The sequence below is a fragment of the Amphiura filiformis genome, chromosome 6, assembly GCF_039555335.1.
Source record: "Amphiura filiformis chromosome 6, Afil_fr2py, whole genome shotgun sequence".
Taxonomy (NCBI): Eukaryota; Metazoa; Echinodermata; class Ophiuroidea; order Amphilepidida; family Amphiuridae; genus Amphiura; species Amphiura filiformis.
In genome coordinates, this window is record NC_092633.1 from 38,651,161 (window position 1) to 38,672,512 (window position 21,352).

At 36.5% G+C, this 21,352-nt stretch overlaps 1 protein-coding gene and 1 long non-coding RNA gene across 2 annotated transcripts in view; one reads left to right on the forward strand and one right to left on the reverse strand.

Annotated features, from left to right (window-relative positions):
* Positions 1–3,161: 3,161 nt before the first annotated feature.
* The window catches only part of LOC140154516 (proton-coupled folate transporter-like), a 42,482-nt gene continuing 24,291 nt past the window's right edge, over positions 3,162–21,352 (reverse strand). Inside the window, exon 6 of the mRNA XM_072177086.1 lies at positions 3,162–3,255. Within this exon, the coding sequence (XP_072033187.1) occupies positions 3,162–3,255 (94 nt within the window). The remainder of the gene's footprint in view (positions 3,256–21,352) is intronic.
* Positions 3,763–20,535, forward strand: LOC140155396 (uncharacterized). Its single transcript, XR_011859378.1, has 3 exons — positions 3,763–4,332; positions 17,613–17,764; positions 19,456–20,535. It is a non-coding gene; the product is annotated as an uncharacterized lncRNA (long non-coding RNA).

Genomic DNA, 21,352 nt, shown 5'->3' on the forward strand with positions numbered 1-21,352 from the left:
TCGACCAATAAATATGGGCTCAACCGATCCAATTTTATATCAATATTGACAATACAGCAGTGTTTTGAAAGAAAAATACCCCAATATAAACATAATTCCAAACATGTCAAGCAATATGTCAAATTAAAGCTAATGAAATGTTTTATAGATTTGTCAGAGCACATTTTGCAAAATGCATTTAGTATTTTAGTTACAAAATTCCAAACATTCTATTCCAATTTTTGGCTATACACATACGCACAGGAGCTGTTCTTTTAAAATCCGCGCCTAATCAATAATGAGTCTTTCATCCTATTGTCAAAGTACTGTGTTCCTTGCAGCATTATGGAGTGACCAGGTCCTTGAGTGTGATGGTTTTGTAGCAGATGACAGTGCTCATTCAAGCCTATCAAGGCCATTTAGTAGCAACTTGCTGAATGGCTGGGCATTATCAGCTATCAAAGAGATGCCTTATGCAGCTGCCAATCACAGTAGAGGTTTGATAATATTTTGTTAAAAACCCAAAAGTGATATAAGGACAAAACTGTGCATGTTGGTACTTGAATGTTAGGATTCTTATATGTTGAAAATCCCATGTAGTAGTATTTTTTATGTGTAGTGTATATTGTTCATAAATTATATAGCTTTTAAATTTTGGGCATTAATGCTCTGTTGCACTGTAGCAAGGTCTTAGGTACCATTCCATATCAAAACAATACGTAATGTATGAAATGGCTTCTAATGCCTGACCAATGAACCATTGGGCATCTTGTTCGCAGTTATTTTAGCGGCATGATTCATATTGGTTACATTGGCTTTTGCATTACCGTGTGAAGAAACCAGATTTACTTTGTTGCATTCGTCTGTTGTATACGATATCATGGGGTGCGAGTTGAGCGCAGATTTATACGCCCGCGTCATTGACTTACGTATTCGCGGCTACAGACAGAAGGATATTGGTGCCGCTTTACGAATTACATAAGGTGCAGTTTCTACAATTTTAAAGAGACGTCGAGAGACCGGAACTACTACACATAGACCAAGGTCAGGTCGGCCCCGAATGACAACCGCCAGGGAAGACCGATCTCTCCTGAGACTTTGCCGCAATGACCGTACGAAGCCTGCATCTCGACTACGAACAGAATGGCTGAGGTCCATAAACGCGTCTGTTACCAGGAAACTTGTGAACAATAGACTGGTTAGGGCAGGTTTTCGCGCAAGACGACCAATAAGAAAGACGATACTTCTGCAAAGACATCAGCATGCGCGCTTGCTTTTGTCACAGAGACATAGGAATTTGACAGTAGGCCACTGGCGTAATGTGATTTTCAGTGACCAGGCTCCTCTAGAGAAAAGATGGCCGATTCAAGATCCGAAGACAGGTTGGTCAAGCCCTGCTTGAGGACTGTATCCTGCCAAGAGTCCAGGGAGATGGTGATGGAATCACATGGGGATCAATTCACAGTAGGTCGAAATCACATCTCTACATGTTAGAAGGACACATGAACCAGGACCAGCACCTGCATGTTCTTGATATAGTTATGTTTCCGTTTGAAAGAAGAGACTTCGGGAACAATTTCGTGATCACCACGGCGCACAGAGCCTTACGCGTGAGGGAATTCCTTGAAAATGAGAATGTAGAACACCTGGACTGGTTGGCTTAGATCCCGGATATGAACCCTATAGAGAACTTATGGGCAGAAGTATCCCGCAGGTTAGGTAACATATGGACAACCAACCAACCAATCACCCTGTAGGAACGTAGACATGCCCTCATTGCTTGCTGTCATGATATTCCACAATGAAACTTGGCAAATCTGAGGTAATGTCACATCGCATACATGACCTTGAGCTGGCAAGGGTGGACACACCAAATATTGAGTTGTGTTTTCTCACGCAAGAGACTTATCTGAACATGTCACAGTGAGAGTTTTAGTTTAAACAATAAAGTTTGCTAGTGGCGTGAATCTTATTTTATAATACAAAGAGACCGCCAAAAGTCTTGAGATTGTATGATCCTTCCATTGTAATGCACTTCTTCAGGTAATTCTTTGTTTAATTGACAAACTGTGTGATGTAAACATCAAAGGACATTTATATCTTTCAATCAATTAAATTCAACTGAGCACTACTCCAGAACAATAAACCTGTTCCTAACATGATTGAAAACTGCATTTGATACAAAAATAAAAATATTCCAAACTTTTGTCCATGACTGTAGTTACTATTAGCTACTACTCGATGATTGATACCATCCCGAATTACAATTTTATTGTTCCTCTCACCCTTACACCAAGATAAAAGTGTTATTAAGACCAGAACAAGCATATAAAAGTCGAAAATAAACAAATAATAAGATACACGTTACTTGATTAATAATAATAACCCTCTATGAAGCATTTATAATAGTTATATTATTTAAAACATTAACATTTTCTATACCTCGCGCGACCAATAAGATTTAATGACAAAATAAAATGGGAGTATAAAATTGACAAATTTACCTATGCATTTGGAACCGCTCTTTTTCCAAAACGAAATGGGCTCACGGCAGCATAACAGTTTTGAGGGTTTAATTAATCAAATTGCGTGATTCGATGCAATTATGTTTAGTTTAGAGCTTCAAATTGGTTGTCTCACAGGAATTAAGTCTCATTGTGGTAAAAGAGGTATCAAATTGAGAGAACAGATACTTTCATCTTTTATAATTGCTTTTTTTAAAGCAACTTCTTTGAATTTGCTTTGCTATTTATAGACTACTTTTTTAGTTATGCTATATCTTGTACGTCGCTACTATGTACAATCAAGCGACCCTTTATGATATACAAATAAAGAAGATTCCCATTTTTGTACGGCCCTTATATTTTCATTGTACTTATCGTCAGCCTACTACGCTAATTGCCCAATTCATTTTTTGTAATTTTGAGAACAAAGAACAAAATGTGCTTCAATTATGGATCAGTTACGTAATCACTCTAATTATTTCGGACTATTCCGTTTCATTTGTATCATTATCATTTGTTCTTGTGCAAAGATTGGTGAATAAATATGTTTAAATGCATGCTTGAACCATGTTTTGTACTTTGTTCTCAAAATTACAAATAATGACTTGGGCAAAAAGTGTAGCAGGCTGACGATATACAAATCACATCCCCACAATATGTAAGTGATAATTTCCGGCATTAGCAATCCGCGTTGTCAAACGCGTTGTTGTTGTCACCGTCACGCCTATTTGAGTTGATATCTTCTGCCCGCTTTGTCACAAATTGCAAAACTCTAGTGACAAAAAATCAAGAGAAAAATATTTTTGAGAACAAATTAAAACTGGAATATCGTGTGAGATAACCATTCCATAAGGCCATTAGTTCCAGAAATGATCAGTACATAGACTCTGGACAATTCTTTCTAGAGTCTATGATCACTAACATCCCTTGTGATTACAAGGTTGGTAACAGGTGCCATACAAGAAGTATTTTTGTGACATAGTATTATAAAAGAGAAGATCTTACACTTCCAACAATGCATTTCCCCATTTCAAATATTCTGTACTGATTTAGTATTTAGTGCAACATGGATTGATAGTGACAAAATGTATCACAATAAATTGAGCACATATCCATATCTGGCAAAATTGATTATCACGACCCATGTTCAGCCAGTCTATTCTGAACATGAAAACGAAAAGGATCTGTCATGTTGGTGTCATGAGGTGATGCATCATGTTACAAAGGATTCTGGGAAGGTAAGATACCTCCTCTGGTATTATGAGTTATGGTCCATTTTGCACCCGTGTAAGATACAGTCGACACTACCTACTGTGCACTTTTGGTGCGCAAGTACGCGGTAGTACCGATGCAAAGCTAAATAGTTTATAGCTTGGTATACAGAATCATACGGTTTGTAGCGTATACTTTTCTGGCCGGTACCGTGTTGCCGGTGATGACGAATAAAATTACAAAAACGACTGCAAATGAAGTCTGAGTGACCGATGGGAAACCGCGATTCCGCGAATCATGAACAGAGTTTTCGATACGAACATTGTTTTGTTTCATTTGGAACTGTCTTTGGCCTAAATAGAGAAAGCCTATTTTCATGATTTATTCACTACTTTACTGCCGTATAATGCATAATTTGTTGAATGTGTGGTGGTGTGATTTTCGGTGTCACAACTGACTGAACTGTCATGTCCATGTGTAAAATGTTTTTAAGCTTACTCGGTCAATGCCGGTATCCGCGGTACCATGTATGTTGTCTACACTGAGTGATGACCAGCTGACACTGGAAATTCCTGACACTCATGCACTAGCTGCACAGCCGATGGCGATGCGATGATATGGCGCGGCACCTTCCAGGGTAAGTTCTACTTAGTAAAATTATATCCAAGTATCAATCATTCTCATTGCTCCATTTTTGTTGGTCATAATTAATACGGTATATAAGCAGTGGCAGTGCCAGTGATGGTCGACGTCATTGTGTTGCTCGAGAAGTCTAGCCAAGAATTTGCTCACCGATAGCTTCACATTCTAGGCTAGAGACCATTGCATTCAAAATCTAAACTTAGGATTTGCTGAAGCATGACACTGAAGGCTAGCAATGGAAGTTACTTTCTAAGTAAACACTGTCACAGCCGATCACGACAGACGATCGCATCAAAACAAAAATGTTGTGAAAATTACACTTCAGCACAATTTTAAACTGTCCATAATAGGCAAATCTTACTCAAAAGATACAGTTGACTCATCGAAATAACTTTCATCCAAATTTCAACATTAACAGAATAAATAACCTACAAAAAAAAAAAGTGCACCGCTGTCTGACCGAACAACGATAGCCACATACAACTCTAGCATCGAATGCGTAACTATCGTGTGCAAATTCGGAGCTGGTCATGTGTCTTATGGTGGGACCCCAAAATACCTGGTGATGTTACATTTTTCTCGCCTCTTTCTAATTTAACTTGTTCTCACAGGGCTATTCTTGGTCCAATTGCATCAAGTTTGGGCTCATTATACAGCCTGATTATTCTAATTTTCAAATGTATAAAGGGCAATTCCAAGCAAAAGTGGACATGACTCAAAAAACTAAAATTGCCTTTTTGTAATTTTTTTTAACTTTCATAATATTCCAAGCAGATGTAATGTTCAAGTTCTAAACTTTTTTCTGCATTTTTCTAACATTTTGATTTAAAAAAAACTTTCTTCGGAGAGTTTATTTTTAGTTGAAAAATCTTGTTCAACTTAGATATTTTAGAAGTGGGTCTAATTTATTAAACAGGGGCACTTTTCTTTTTAATTTGATACATTTTATATCTATGAAATATGGTCTTCAAGAAATATCCATCACATTTTAAATAACCCCCTGCTAGTTTTTTCCTTTCATTGTGTTTTCATAACACTAAATACATGTATGGTGCAGCACAAGTTACCGAGAGATGCATTTTTTAATATATAATTTACAAAATGTTGACAATTTAATTGATGCCACTTATTATTTTCCTTCTACTAGTACCTTGAATAAAAATAAGAAATTGAAATACAAAACACTATCCACCACATAATAATGACCCCTTAAAAACTGTAGCACGAGTTACCAGTAGCATGAGTTACCGATGTAGCACAAGTTACCATAGCCCACTTCCCCCCTGTACCAGCAAAGGTAATGCAAAATACCACTTGGCAGTAATAGAGGTATCTCCCAACTGCATGAATATGCATAAATGTAACCATGGTAACAACTTTCTAGCAGTAGTGTAGCCAGTTGGGGGGACTTCCCCGGCAAACTAGAATTACGGGGTTAGTAATTAAGGTGGCACTCACTCAAAAGTGTGTAAATAACAATGTTTTGTAAATACAAATGATATGCAATATGCAAATAGGCTCATTAATATGCATAAATATGCAAATAACATTCATGACAAACATCAGGTCACAATATACAATCACCAAACCAAGTTTAAAGTTGATTGGTTATTTTATGCACTTAAGCTGCAGAGTGGATCAATGAAAATGTAGGCAAAATATGCAAATAAGCTCATATTAATAAATATGCAAATAACACAAAACTATACAGCACATCAAGCCACCATATCCTATCACCATACCTAACTATCTATCTGGCATAGTATAGGGCCTACCAAGTATGTAGTTGATCGATTATTGTGTTGAAGCTGCACAGTGGATTAATCAATTCGCTTCCTCCCGAGCAGCCGAACAAAGAAGCAAACAAAGAAACAACCAGGCAAACACACATGTGTGGGGGCCCAAAATTAAAGATAAAAGTGCCCTTCTTACAGAAAATGAAAGTAAAAATATGGAAGGCAAAGATAGAGAACAGGTTCAAGGAGCCAGTTCCACCCTGATCATGCGCCAAAATAGTGTAAATTATACATGTATACCAAATTTTTACCAAAATAAAGTCCCTTTTTGAAGCTCAAGACTTAAACTTGTACAGTCTCTCTAAAAGAAATGCTCTATATCCCATTACTAATACCTGGTCAAAATGATGCAACCAAAATTTTTAGTCCCCCCCCCCCCCCAAATCTAGCCCAAGAAATATAGATACTGGAAATCCTGAGACTAGCTAACAGCCACAGTGACATTTCAAGTTGATACTGAGATTTGTATGACTGATACAAAATTTGTTCATGTTGTTGAGTATGACGGGTCTCATTTTCCAGGTGAAGTGATTGAAATCGTGCAAACTGTATTCAGTAATGCACCAAGCAGGTAATCACAGGAAATGATCTCAACCAAAAGATGACCAAGCATTCTATACCGGTACCTCAGAAAGTAATTTTGAAATTTAAAGAAACTTAGGTCGTGTTCACACTATGCCTGTTTTGCCCTGGGTCCGGGTACAACCCGGGTTAGACCCGGGTTGGTTATAAGTGGGAACAGGAAAAAACCTCAAAAAAATCGACCCGGGTCAATTTTTTTCAACCTAGGAAAGAGTAGTGTGAACAGAAATTCACTGTTTGACCCGCATTACTAGAAGTAAACGCAACCATTATCACCCCATTTCTATTGTGTCTGTCTGCACTGGGAAAAGAATGATTCAGTTCTTTGGCAATAAAATCGATAAACATCTATGTCACACCGAAGGATGAACATGTTGGATTATAATTGAAAACAGCGGTACTGTTCACACAAATAAGAATTATGAACACAAGACAACAGTAATTTAAATCTTCTGTACATACCAAACAGAATAAGATCTATTCCTGAGATAAAGTTATTTTCATGCAAACAAATTACTAGTATTATCGAATCAAGAAATAACAATTATTTTTGTGACTAATAAGACTGATCCATTAGGCAAAAAAAAAATTGTTTGTTTGTCCATAAAGGCTTATGAAATAGTTGGGTCGGTAGGTCGGATTTTTTTTTTTTTTTTTTACAGATATTGCACTTGAAACTGACAACTGACAAGACTGGTAAATAAGTCCAAACACACAGCACTTCACTGGTTTAACTCTTGAGATGGTTCTGCATAGGCCTGAAATTTTCGGTAATTTTGTACCCGGGTACCGGCGCATTTTTCGGCGGGTAACCGGTACCAAATAAAAAAAAAAAAAAAAAGTTTTTTATTTTTTCGGTTTTGTAGTGTCCCTGGACTTAGACCTAAACGCTAGAATCATTCATGGTTGATCTAAAAAAAAAAAATTCAAGGTGTTTTGTATTTTTAATATGAGAATTGATACTTTGTATTCATGTCATACTCTATTAATGATTTCAAAATGCATTCAAATTCAATGCATTTTGAAATCATTAATAGACATGAATACAAATACATTTAGGTCTAGGTCCAGGGACACTACAAAACCGAAAAAATAGAAAACTTTAAAAAAATTTTTTTTTTAAAAAATTCAAAAAAAAAAAAAAAATTCAAAACACAGGGGTGCAAATTGTGATTTCTTCCTCAGGAGCAAGGTTTTTAGGCTCAAGATTTCCTCAATCATACATGTATCATGCATATAATAGCTTTATTCTGCACTTCAAAAGATGATAATGTAACATAGCGTGTATTTTTAGAGCGACTGTATATTGACTTCGAGCTTCAAAAAGGCTTTATGCGACAATGTGCTTTGGCAGAAGCCTTTAAAAAATGGTATTTTACACTAGCTTTGGGTTAATTTTGGTCGGACAGAGGCTCCTTTCCCCTTTTATTTTCCTTTACCCCATTCCTCTCATTTTTTGTCAGAGCACAACTTGTTTAGTGCTTTATGGTTCTTCTTTTTAAATTTCCTCAATATTTTCTTCTTTGTTAGCATTAGTATTGATATTGATACACTGAATTCCTTCATGACTTTTGTTCCCATAAAATCCTCATTGCTGCCTCTGTAAATTTCCTCAGATGATTGCTGCCTCTCTAAATTTCCTCAGATATGAGCCATGTTCCCACCTGTCTTCATCCCCCTTCTTTTTTCCTGTTACATTGAATACCTCTTATGGTGATGAATTGTAAATTTCATCATGTCCCATTTCCATTCTATCTAACACCAACACCTTCCTCTTTTTTGCTCATTACTTATTTCTTGAACAATAATGTGAATTCCTCCAAATTTTGCACAACCAGTGTCTTTAAAGATTTCCTCTCTTCCATTCATGCAGTAGCTTCACTTCCTCACAGCCCTCCCCTATTATCTTCACTCACTCATCACTCATCTTCTTTTTCTTTCCTCTTTTCCCTATTCCTCTTCTTTTTTCTTTTCTTTTCTCTCCCTCCTTTTCCCTCTTTCTTTTTTCTTCCCATGGCATTATTTCCTCAATTTTGACTCTCATTTCCTAGGAGCGGTGCTCCCCGCTCCCGCACAATTTGCATCCCTGGAAACAAATTACTAGTATTATCGAATCAAGAAGTAACAATTATTTTTGTGAGTTTTTAACCCAAAACAGGTCGAAGCAACTAGATAAATTGTACATAAGGTGGAATTAGAAAGATAAAATAATCAACCCGGGTCAATTTTCTTCATGAGAGTGGCTATAGTGTGAACAGAGATTTTTGAAACCGGGACCGGTACAACCCGGATTAACTTCGGGTCCCGGGTAAATAATTCATATGTGAACATGACCTTACAGAGCCGATCATTGTAAAGAACTACAAACATTAGGCTTGTTCAGACGATCGCTTGTAAAGTTGCTTGTAACTACATTCAAATGTATACTTGTATGTAGTGTCCGTCTAAACGCACTCGCATGTAGCTATGCAAGTTACAAGTGACGAATGAATTAAAAATGATATAGTGAAAAAGTATGATTCTGCATAGACTTTATACAGTCCCTCCCCCTACTCCTCCTCCCCCTAATCCTAGCCACCCTTGGCACATTTCATTTAAAAAAAAAAAAAAAAGAATGAAAGTTGATTTTAAAACAGCACTTTACATGAGTAATAAAGAATAAATTACCTTAAATTTAAGGCCTTTTAGGAAGGCGTATGAACGTTTGGACAGTATTTATTGTGGGACATTATAGCACATCAGACATATCAAATTGCATTCTGAATACGAAGAATGTCCTTACAAAATCAAATAATTTATATTTTTTAAAATTCACCATGTAATACACATTTTATGGCAAATCATTAAAAATTGATATTTTTGATATTTAACAGTACCGTACTTGAAGTAAACTTTATAAATCTGATGATTTATACTTAAAGTGTATGTAGGTGGGATGAAAAGCCGACGATCAATTGAAATTTTGACCTTTCGTATTGAAGAGATGGCTTTTTCCCCCAAAACACCAAAAAAAATAGGTCTTTTGGGGAAAAAATCCATATCTTCAATATAAAAGGTCAAAATTTTCAATTGATCAGCTTTTCCTCCCAGCTACATACACTTTAAGAATATATCGTTAGATTTATAACATTTATTTCGAGGACTGTTATATCAAAAATTTGAAAAATATCAAATTTTTATAATTTGTCATAAAATTTGTATTATATTGTGATTTTCAAAAAATGAAAATTATTTGATATCAGAAATACATGCTTCAGTATTCAGAATGAAATCGACACGTCTGAGGTGCTCTCATGTCCCACAAAAAATACTGTAAACGCCATAAACGCTCATTCTAGATCCCTGTAATGAGCCTTCTAGTTAAAGAAATACTCGGGAGACTATGTTTTGTAATCCACACTACACATCAAAATGTAACAAAACCACCTTTTTGGGTACCCCATATGGCACAGGATCACATACATTTGTATAGGGTACTAGTGCACCTGCAGCTGTGAGAGCCCTGATGCTGTGAGAGCACTGGCATGATAGCAGTTCTGTTTGACCCCAGATGACCTTGGTGTAATTTTTTTCATGGCCCCTCATACAAAGGATTCCACCTATCAAGTTTAAGCCCAATAGGGCAAAGTTTAAATTTAGCCCCTACATGACCTTTGACCTTGGTTGACCTCAATGTTATTTTATGCATATATTCCCTCGCATCAAGGATTCCACCCACCAATTTTGAGCCCGATAGGACAAAGTTTGAAATCCATGACCTTTGACCTTTGACCTCGGATGACCTCCATATAATGTTTTTCATGCTTCCCTCATACGAAGGTTTCGACCCACCAAGTTTGTGCCCGATCGGACAAAGTTTGAAATTTGACCCCTCCGTAATGACCTTTGACCTGGGTTGACCTTGATTTTATTTCGCGCATTATATTCCCCTCCTATCAAGGATTCCACCCACCAAATTTGGGCCCGATCGGACAAAGTTTGAAATTTTGACCTTTGACCTTGACCTCCGATGACCCTCAAAACCACATGCCCAACATGCTTTTCCCAATACCTACCTATATCCAAAATTTCAGCACGATGCGTCGAAGTGCGGCGAAACGCATAGCTGGACAGACAGACAGATAGATACACAGATAGAGACCGCTTATTATTTTATTAGTATAGATATTTTCTGTTAAGAGCCAGTCTCCCTTATTATTAACGGATTTGCGATACAAAAAAAATAGACTTGTCTGAAAAAAATAATTTTGGTACATATTAGCACCAACAACTCGCATGTAAAATATGAGCATGCACAGCGCCCTCGTTCAGCTTGAAAAAATTCTTGAAACTTCAGCCTCTGAGCTTTACTTGCATATATGGTAAACTTTGGAGGTGCATAACATCATGCGCCATCATCATCCCAACCTGCATTTTGCATTTTTGTAATAATAATGTCAATACATTGTACATTCGTAACCGAATGTACAATGTATTGACATTATTATTAAAAAAATGCAAAATGCAGGTTGGGATGATGTAGCGCTATTATAATAAGAAAATATATTATTTTGCTTATTTTCTTAATAACACTATTATCGATATACATGTATAGTAAGAAAATCTATTATTTTCTTTCCGAGCGCAGTAACCCCGACCTAGGATTATCTGCGCCGAGCGCACTGAGCAATGATCCACCATTATTATAATAAAAAAATGTATTATTTTGCTTCCGAGCGCAGTTACTCAGGCAGTGGATTTTCTGTGCCCCGAGCGCAGCAATGATCCACCGCTACATACATGTATAAGGAGTTGCGCCCGGGCGCAGGAATGATCCACCGTTATTATAGTAATAAAATCTATTATTTTGCTTCCGAGCGCAGTTACTCTGACAGTGGATGATCTGCGCCCCCAAGCGCAGAACATCCACTACCGGAAGTTCTGCGGAGGGGCACAGGAGCTCCACTGGTGGAACATGTACACATGAACATTAACCATAATATCAACACTTTTTTTTAATTTATGACATTCTGCACATATCAAGTAACAATTACAACGCAGATATCAGTATGAAACACACCAATTTAGATGTGCAAAGATGATAATCAACCTTCTTGTTGTTTCGGAGACTTCATTTGTTTCGGAGGCTTCAATTGTTAACGGAAAGTTTGTATTGGGTCCCATTTTAGAACGGTGATATATATCTCCACTGTTTAAAAACAAGTGACTTGAGGATCTACTTTGCTACATTTTGATAAATAGATTGAATGAGCTCTTTTATTTATATTTGCCCAAGCTAGCTGAACAGTTTGTTTCGGAGGCTTCAAAAGAGTTAACGGAAAATTTACTATAAAGTCAAGATTTTATAAAAAAATTTAAAAGGTTGCAAATCGGCTAATTTTTGTTACCCATTTCAAGTTAAGTTATCAACTGTTATGAATCAAGAATAAATAACAAACAATTATGAACCAGAGCTATACCCACAAAGTTTGTTAACAATTGTTAACAGAAAATGAAGCCTCCGAAACAACAAATATTGAAGTCCGGTTCTCAAAAATACAGCGCCGTTCACAATTAAAACTAATGTGGCAGTTTTTACTGAGCATATGACTACACTTTCTGCATAAGAAAAATTATCTATGAACTAACTGAAGAAAACACAGGGCTTCACAAAAATGTTACTGTTTTTTAGTACATCAAAAAGGCCATGTTTGGTCGCATGTCACAAATAGGTCACCCAAAAATGGAGCAGCCGTAACATGAAAACGCTTTTGTCACACTTCAAGTTAGGTTTATTCTAAAAGTATAATTGATTGATTGATTTTATTTGGTTCCATAATACAAAATACATAAAAATATTATATTGCACAGTTTAAAATACATTACATAAATATAACACTTGACAAAATAAGATATACAATGTGAAGATAAAAATACACTAGGAAGCGGGATAACCCATAAAGCCAATGTTTCAGGCTTATTTCCAATGGGGTCCTTGAAAGAAAGATTTTGGCAAAAAAGGCAAGAGTATAAACAAAAGAAGAAAGAAAGCACACAATGGACAACAGACCCCACTGGAAATTAGCCATTACTGAAAAGTTTCCTGATTGCACTCTTGAAATGATTAAGATTGGGGATATTTTTGATGTCATTTGGAAGCATGTTCCAATCCCGAATTGCACTGTAATAAAAAGTAGTGCCAGCTGAACTTTTGATTTTAGGCACATGGAAATTAAAAAGCCGCCTTCTAGTATTATACATGTAGTTGTGAATTTCTGAGGTTTTGGTAAAAAACTGGCACAGGTAGGGGGCACTTGACCCATAATAAATTTTGTGCACATGACATAATTTTAAAAATTTTACTCGACACTCTACATTAAAAAATTCAGACTGTTAAGTTCGGTTTGACCAATATGTGACCGGGGTTCTAGATGTAAAATATAGCGCACCATTTTATTTTGAGTGATTTGAAGTTTGTTTTTAAGCCGTTGACTGAGACCGGAATACCATGAAGAAGATGAATAATCAAAGTGGCATTGAATTAAAGCCAAACACAGAATTTTGCGACAGTTTTGGTTGAGACAGCTGCCATTGCGATACATAAATTTCATCCTGGAATTTGCCTTTTGAATAATATTGTTTGCAATTGCTTCCCCAGACACAGATTGGTCAATGTTAATACCCAGATATTTCACAGACTCCTGGCCTTTGATAATCTGGCCAGAGCATTCAACAGAAAAATTGTCAACATTTTTTATTTTCCTTTTGGATCCGAAGATAATACTTTCAGTCTTGCCGATATGTAAAGACAATTTGTTGTCTACCAGCCATAATACCTATTGTAGAAAGTTTGGTGTCATTTTGTAGATAATTAAATGTTCTTTTTCAAACACAAAAACTCCTAAGTCAATTGGGAAAACAACTTTGAGATTTATACCTCAATATGTAAAGATGTGTCAATGGAGCAGCTGGGTCGGGGGAGCCCCATAGGGTGAGCCCCATAGGGTTATACACAAAATTGTGAAAATATGGCAAACTTCAAACCTTTGTATCTTAATAAGTACAACTAGCATGGACCTCAAATTGCACATATATCATCCTGGCCAAGGACAACCCTCCGAGGCCAAGGACTTTTGTCTCCGAGGCCAAGGCCAAGGACTTTCATAATAATGAACCATACTAAACCATGCCCGATCAGGGGGGGGGGGGGGGTCAACATAAGGCAATTTTATATGCACTTTAAATAACGCTGCACAGTAAGTTATAGAACTTTATAAAATAAACATGTCTAAAATGGACTCTTTATCCTAGTTTCAACCAACAAAACCCAATTTGTTCATTATATCGATTTGTTTTTTAGTCTTGGGGAACAACCCAAAAGTTCGATGAAATCCTATAAGGTCATGTTTTTTGAGGTGGGACCCAATTGTGTCACATCTTGAATTAAAGGATCAGTTGAATATAATCAGCATTTTTGAAAACATTGGATATGATGATAATATAATTGATAATTGTGCTTGATCTTTCATTACATAACTTGTTCCCTAAGTTGTAAACAAATTTCACTCATTACAAATATCCGCTATCACCCACATCTTAACGGGATGGGGGAAAATGAACGCTAAAATTTCGATTTTGAAGCCATTTTTCAAACGTCACCACGGTCAAGGTCAAGTCACATATTGAGATGGGTTTTGTATGTGATGTGTGTTTGGGTCTATACGTCACATTAGTGGGTATACGATGCCCTCAATGTATACCCGGGGGTGGGGATAGTCCAGTGTTGTAGTCGAGGACCTCATGTCTAAGGCCAAGGACTTGGTGTCCGAGGCCAAGGCCAAGGACATGGTGTCCGAGGCCAAGGACAACCCTCCGAGGCCAAGGACTTTTGTCTCCGAGGCCAAGGCCAAGGACTTTCATAATAATGAACCATACTAAACCACGCCCGATCGTGGGGGGGGGGGGGGGCATGTTTTTTGAGGTGGGACCCAATTGTGTCACATCTTGCAATTTGTCAAAAATTAACTCCTATTTTGTATTTCTGATTATATTTCACAAAGTTTTCACCCAAACTAGTAAAAGTATACATTTTTAGAAAGCATATATTGTCATGATTGCAAATCTGTAAAGTTTGAGTGGATCCAGGGTGTACCAAAAAATATACAGGGTGATTCCATTGAAAAATGCCGAAAAAATTTACTTTCTTTACCACTCCAATATTTCTACATAGTATATTAAATTGGAAAATGAACTTGATATATGGATTGTACACAGTTATTTCTTTCATTAAATATGTAGTTTGCACTATATTTGTTAAACCCATTGTGTTATACAGGGTGTGAAAAAAGTTGTAAATTAAATGTTTTAATTTATGTAAAAAATCCTAAGTGCCATTAAATTTGGAAAATATATTCAAAATAGTTTACAGAATTGCTATAATATCAAATTTAAATATCCAATTCCTAATAGGGTGTTCCAAAAATCAATACAGTGAATAATTAGTAACAAAGGTACATGTACATACATGTAGGCATATCCATGCACAATACATGTATGAATAAACTATTTAACAATAAACCCGAGATCAATATATCATCAGATTAAATCCTTTGACTAATAATCTCCTGTGAGAAGATTTATTTTTTATATTTCAAAGATAAAACAATATTGAAATTTATTTCATATGCATGCATGCAAAATTAAAGCCCATTGTATTGCATGACCCACATTCCACTGCATTAATTAAAAGCTTGTTAAATCCTTTTTACTAAGTTTATTAAGATTAACAAGGCAATTATTGTTATAGAAAGTTAAAAAATAAGATTAACATTATGCAAATGCATTTTAACTTCTACTAGGCAACAAAGTGCATGTATTTTATTAATGAACATCAACTTCCCATTGGAATTACACAGAGCTCCTCCGCTTCCGGCTCCTCCACTTCCGGCACCACCCCTGACTAATTAACCTAATTAAGCTGATTTTAATTAATACATTTGTTTAATTGTATTTGTTATTAATTCATTAGATTAATAATTTATCTTCAAAATAAGACCAAAACCATTTGTTCATGATGAATTCTGGCAAAAATATAGGAATAAGTAGACAAAATGATTTAGCAAAATGTGACAGCACCACCTTTTTTAGGGTCCCAGTATAAAAAACATGACCATAAACGAAAGTCCTTTCGCTAGAACGCTAACCCCTTCACCCTCCCCTCTAACGCAAGTGTCAAATATTGAAAACTCCAACCTTTATTCATAGGATACAGTGCCGTTGCTATGGTTGATGGGTTTGCGACAATGCTAGGATACTAGTGATCACGTTTATGGAAGAAACAAATATTCTTATTTTATTTTAAGATATTTTCTTCGTACCTTTTAGCACGAAAAAAAATAATTAGGATTTGCTGTATTTTCAAATAAAAATAATCAGCTGCTTACAAAATTAACTTACAAGTTGCAGGTTGCAGTACTGTACACTACAATGTATATTGATTTAAAATCATTTTGAAGCAACCACTGTAAAATTTCAATATCGTAGGCCCACTTCCGACAATACTGAAATTTCATATTAAATCCTTTAAAAAAAAGATCAACTTTGACCGATGTTTTAACAACTTTTGTTACAAACGTAATCTGACTTTTCGACCCCAGCCCTCCCTAAGGCTGCGATCACATAGACATACAATATACGGTATTTGCTCGTTCGATTAGGCTGATATATCACATAGGAGTATACTATGTGATCGAATGAGCGTATTTCGTATAGCGGATACCGTATACTTCTATGTGATCTCAGCCTAACGGAAGGACTTTCGTAAATAAGACTTCAACTTTTGGGCTGTTCCCCTATCTAGACAAGTAGTGAAGATTACAATATATACACTTATGTGTTTGATCGCATACCTACCATTTTGATGTCAAAAGACAGTTATGTGGTATATATAATGCGACAACGCAGCCTAAAATGGGCACTGATCTATCTTAAGCTCAAACGCAGCAAAATGTTGCTGATGAGATTATAACTAAAATAGATCAAATTCATTGATCACAGTTAGGCCTACCCGGTAATCGAAACATGTCCTACAGTAGCGTCCAATGAGTTTCTTCAAATATCTAAAGAACCTCTTGTGTCTATTCGATATTCCTATTTTAGGAATCATATTGGCTGAGTGGAATTTTAATATAAAACCACATATTTGGCCTCCATGTGCATGTTTTGCAAAGAGCAAAGATGATAGTTAAGAGTGCACTAAAATATTGACAAACTGTTTTGTATGTCAATCAGGTACAATAAAAAGCTATCCTTGTCATGTTTCTCTAAAAAGTTTTAATTTATAACTAAACAGCAGATTGTACTCTTTCACTCTTTAAACATTTGCCTGCATTTTTGGTGGTTTTGCCTGTCCTTGTCAGGTCCTTGTTGTCGAGGACCAAGGACTTTGGGGTCCGAGGCCAAGGCCAAGGACTACACGTCCGAGGCCAAGGACTACATGTCCGAGGACCAAGGACTTCAAAACCTGTCCTCGAGGCCGAGGACTGTACTCGAGGACTACAACACTGGGATAGTCATTTATGTAACCGCACAAAAGATGATATCCCGGCCCTCTTCACATATCTGAGGGTAGGGGTCATAATCAGTGATCGATTTTCGAATATTTTTTGTGTAGCAAAAAATGCTACTCACTTTCAGATTTGAGTAGCAATTCCAAAATTGTGAGTAGCATTTTGCAATTTCAGTTGCATTTCATCCTGATGATTCCACTCACTCCCCACTTGGTTAACAGGTTGCCTGGTGTCATCAGCCAGCTTTCATCAAGTTATGTTCAGTTACACAGTCTTGTATAGCATTTATGCGTAGTCAAATGGGCTTCTACATAGCCACTGACAGGTTCTGTATCTTTTTTGTCTTGCAGCATTTTTTCTACCGGAGAAGTTTCATGAGTTTGGGGTCGAAGAACTGCACCGACTGCAACATTGGCATCTGTCATCTGCAGGAGCTCTGCTGCTTGTGGTATCCGTAACCATTCACTGTGATCATTAGCTTGAACGATCTCTGGAATTCCTGGTGAGATTGTCTCTTTAACTTTTATATTTTCAGGTCTTTAGGCTTGGAGTCCCCAAATTTCAGCTTTGCATTCCAAGATATCCCTCCTTTTTTGAACTACCTTTTTCCACCCATGACCAAGACCATATTGCATGTATCAATGAATAAACTAAAGATGAAATTAAACTTATATGATGGATAATCAGTAACTGGGCTTTCATCTATACCTAAACTGAAGTCCCCACAAGGTATTTACAAATGTATTAAAATCGAGGCTTGTCATTAGTCAATGGCCATGCTAATTAGGGCAATCAATATCTAGGTATTCATGTTTTCAAGATAAAAATCAATATATTTTATTAAGAGGGACACATTCATAAAAAGAGAAGAAAAAACAATGTAGCTTGAAAACCTCAAAGTATGCATGCAATACAATAAAAGAATTTTACTGAAACTAACCTCCTTTTCAGTCTGTTCCACGGAGTCAATATCTATCAATGACAACAGATGCATCATCAGCACGCAGTGATTAGGTCATCTTGATTTGATAGTTTGTCTCAAAGCCCTTCCCAATTAAAAAATTAATTAAATATCTGTGGCAAGAATAGACCACCTTTTCATCTCTTATGGAGGTTGCCCTGTGGCTAATACATGTATGAAGCATTTTTATTGAGATTTACGCTTTAGGCTATTTTAAGGTCTGACTATGTCAGAGGTGAAATTTTTGTGTGGTGGATCGGAAAAAAATAAAACAGCAGAAAGAAATTTACTCAATCCAGCAGGAATAACACAAACAACGGGCCAATTTACTAATGTGCGTAGGGGCTTTGAGATGACTTATTAGCACACTGAATATAGATCGATACATCAATTGATATTTGAATCCGTGGAAACAAACTTTATAACAAAAGAGTGAAATGAGATCCAAACATGTGCTAACTAATGTATAGTAAAGAAGATGTTTGTCTTGATGGGTGACAATTTGAGTCAACCATGAGAGACCAAAAGAAAGTCTCAAACCCAGATATTTAAATTTTGAACAAGCTCAATCATAGCATTGTCAAATGTTGATGGTACATTGTAATTTAACTGTTAGGAAAAATGTGTGTGTTTGTTAAAAGCATGATTTTTTTCCAAGCATTGAGAATGCCTTTATTATCTGTCACCATTTAGCTAAATAAAGCATTAACTTTGGTTAAATTTGGAAACATCTGGTAAGTAATGTAGCCTAAAATTGGGCTACTTTGCATTGCAAGAGTCAGTTCAGCGGCAGTAATGTGACTATATTTTCCTTTCAATTCAACTGAATTTTGAAGATTTTAGTCTCTGAAGCTCCAAAATGGAATGACAATGGGTTTTTGTGACCATTGATTGTTTGGTCGGTAACTTCCCATGAACCGTATGTTTTTAAGTGAATTGCTTTTCCGCTCAATTGGGTGATTTACGTTCTAAATCCGGGTGAATTGTCCATATATCTGATATTGGGCACTTATGTTGGAATCTTTAAAATTGGGCTCCTTGAGAGTCATTCCTTGCAGCCTGGCAAACCAATTCGCTACGCCTTGACACTGCAAAATTTTTGGCAACACTGCTTTCTTAGATCCATCCAAAGTTCACCTACTTGTCAGTTGCTACTGCTTTAGTTTGTTTTAAGCTCTTATAAAACAGCAGTTCAATTTATGTTCTCATATTTTAACATGCTCAATTTTCAGGCCAGCGGAGGGAATGAAGTGTGATGTAATTGGAGATAAGCCATACCCTAAGAGGAGACAGGTCATTCCAGGTAGACAGCAAGAGCATCATTGTGTATTATAGGTCGGCAAAGAGGAGATCTTGGAGCAGGACAAGAAGAAAAAGGTGGCTGATGGATTCGTCATCACATTTGACACGTAAGGTGGTTGTGTCGAATATACAAGAAAAAAGCTCCCATCTTTAAATTCTTTGGATTGGAAAATGCCAATGGATTGTTGTAAGCTGAGATGTGCAGATGCTCACTAATTATAGCTCAACATGGCCAAAATATGGCAAAAACAGTGAATTAAGACTATCAAACGGAAGTTTGTCAGGGAAACACTGGACAATTGCTTTGAGCATCAATTGGAGTACAAATGTTACTTGTGTAGCAAATTTCATAAATATGACCTCATGTACAAACCCCAATACTGTACGTTTGAATTTTTTTTAAATGTCTGGCCAATGTAAGGCCTATCTATGGGCGGCCGTGAGGGCCAAAAGGGTCTCAAAACCACACAAGGGTCTCAAAAGTACAATAAGGTCTCAAAAACACACAAAGGTCTCAGAAATAAACACACAACAAGGTCTCAAAAGTATATAATAAGGTCTCAAAACAGAAAGGTCTCAGAAACAAACACACAACAATGTCTCAATAGTATCTCAAAAACAGGGAAAGGTCTCAAATACAGAGAAAGGTCTCAAAAACAGAGAATGGTCTCAAAATTGGAGAAAGGTCTCAAAAACAGAGAAAGGTCTCAAAAACAGAGAAAGGTCCTTAACAAAGAAAAAGGTTTCAAAAACAGAAAAAGGTCTCAAAAACATGTTATGGTCTCAAAAACCTGTTATGGTCTCAAAAACATGTTATGGTCTCAAAAACACGTCAAGGTCCCAAACCAGGTATTACAACCGACCGCATGCAGTACTGCACACATCCGCTTGCAGTTCCGCATGCGAAACTGCACATTCCGTCACGCACACCCGCATGCGGAACTACACATCCCAACTAGCATTTCCACATGCGGTGATGCACATCGGGATGTGCGGTTCGCATGGGGAACTGCAACATTTTGGTGCATTTCCGCTTTTTTTTTTTTGCATGCGGCAATGCCACAAACAAATTGCAGATCCCCATGCGGAAATACGCCAAAATAATTGCAGTTCCCCATGGGAAAATACACCAAACATATTGCAGTTCACCATTAGGGTGGTTCTTATTTTACAAAAGTCTGAAATTCCATGCTCCTACCCCTTAGAATGGTTCAGTTGGATGAAAAACTTATTCTGTAAAATTTTCAGGAAGATCGGACAATATTTACTGGTAGCCCAAGAGCCTCCAATATGGTGACCCCTGTCATGATTATGGGTCATCGGACATTTTTGAGCAATTTTAGGGGAGTATATTTTCAAAATAGAGTGTCTCTTGATATTCAATCTTTCTAAATGCATTAACAGTAACTAGTTTAACATGTATATAACAAAAAGTGCCTTGTATTTACTTCCATTGTTGTTTTAAACTCAACCAGATATGGGACTTCGTGCTGCGAATACTCCTTAATACCGGTCTTCGCCATTTTCAAGCATTTTGTAAGGGGTCTAATATAAAAAATAGAGGTCTCTTGATACCCAATCTTTGTAATTGCATTAACAGTAACTAGTTTAACATGTGTATAACAAAAGATGTCTTGTATTCACTTCCATTGATTTTTTAAACTCAACTAAATATGGTAGTTTGTGCCATGAGTACTCCTAAATACCGGTCAACAGCCATTTTCGAGCAACTTTTATAAGGGGTTTATTTTCAAAATAGAGTGTCTCTTGATACTGAATCTTTGTAATTGCATTAACAGTAAACAGTAAACATATCTAGATAGCAAA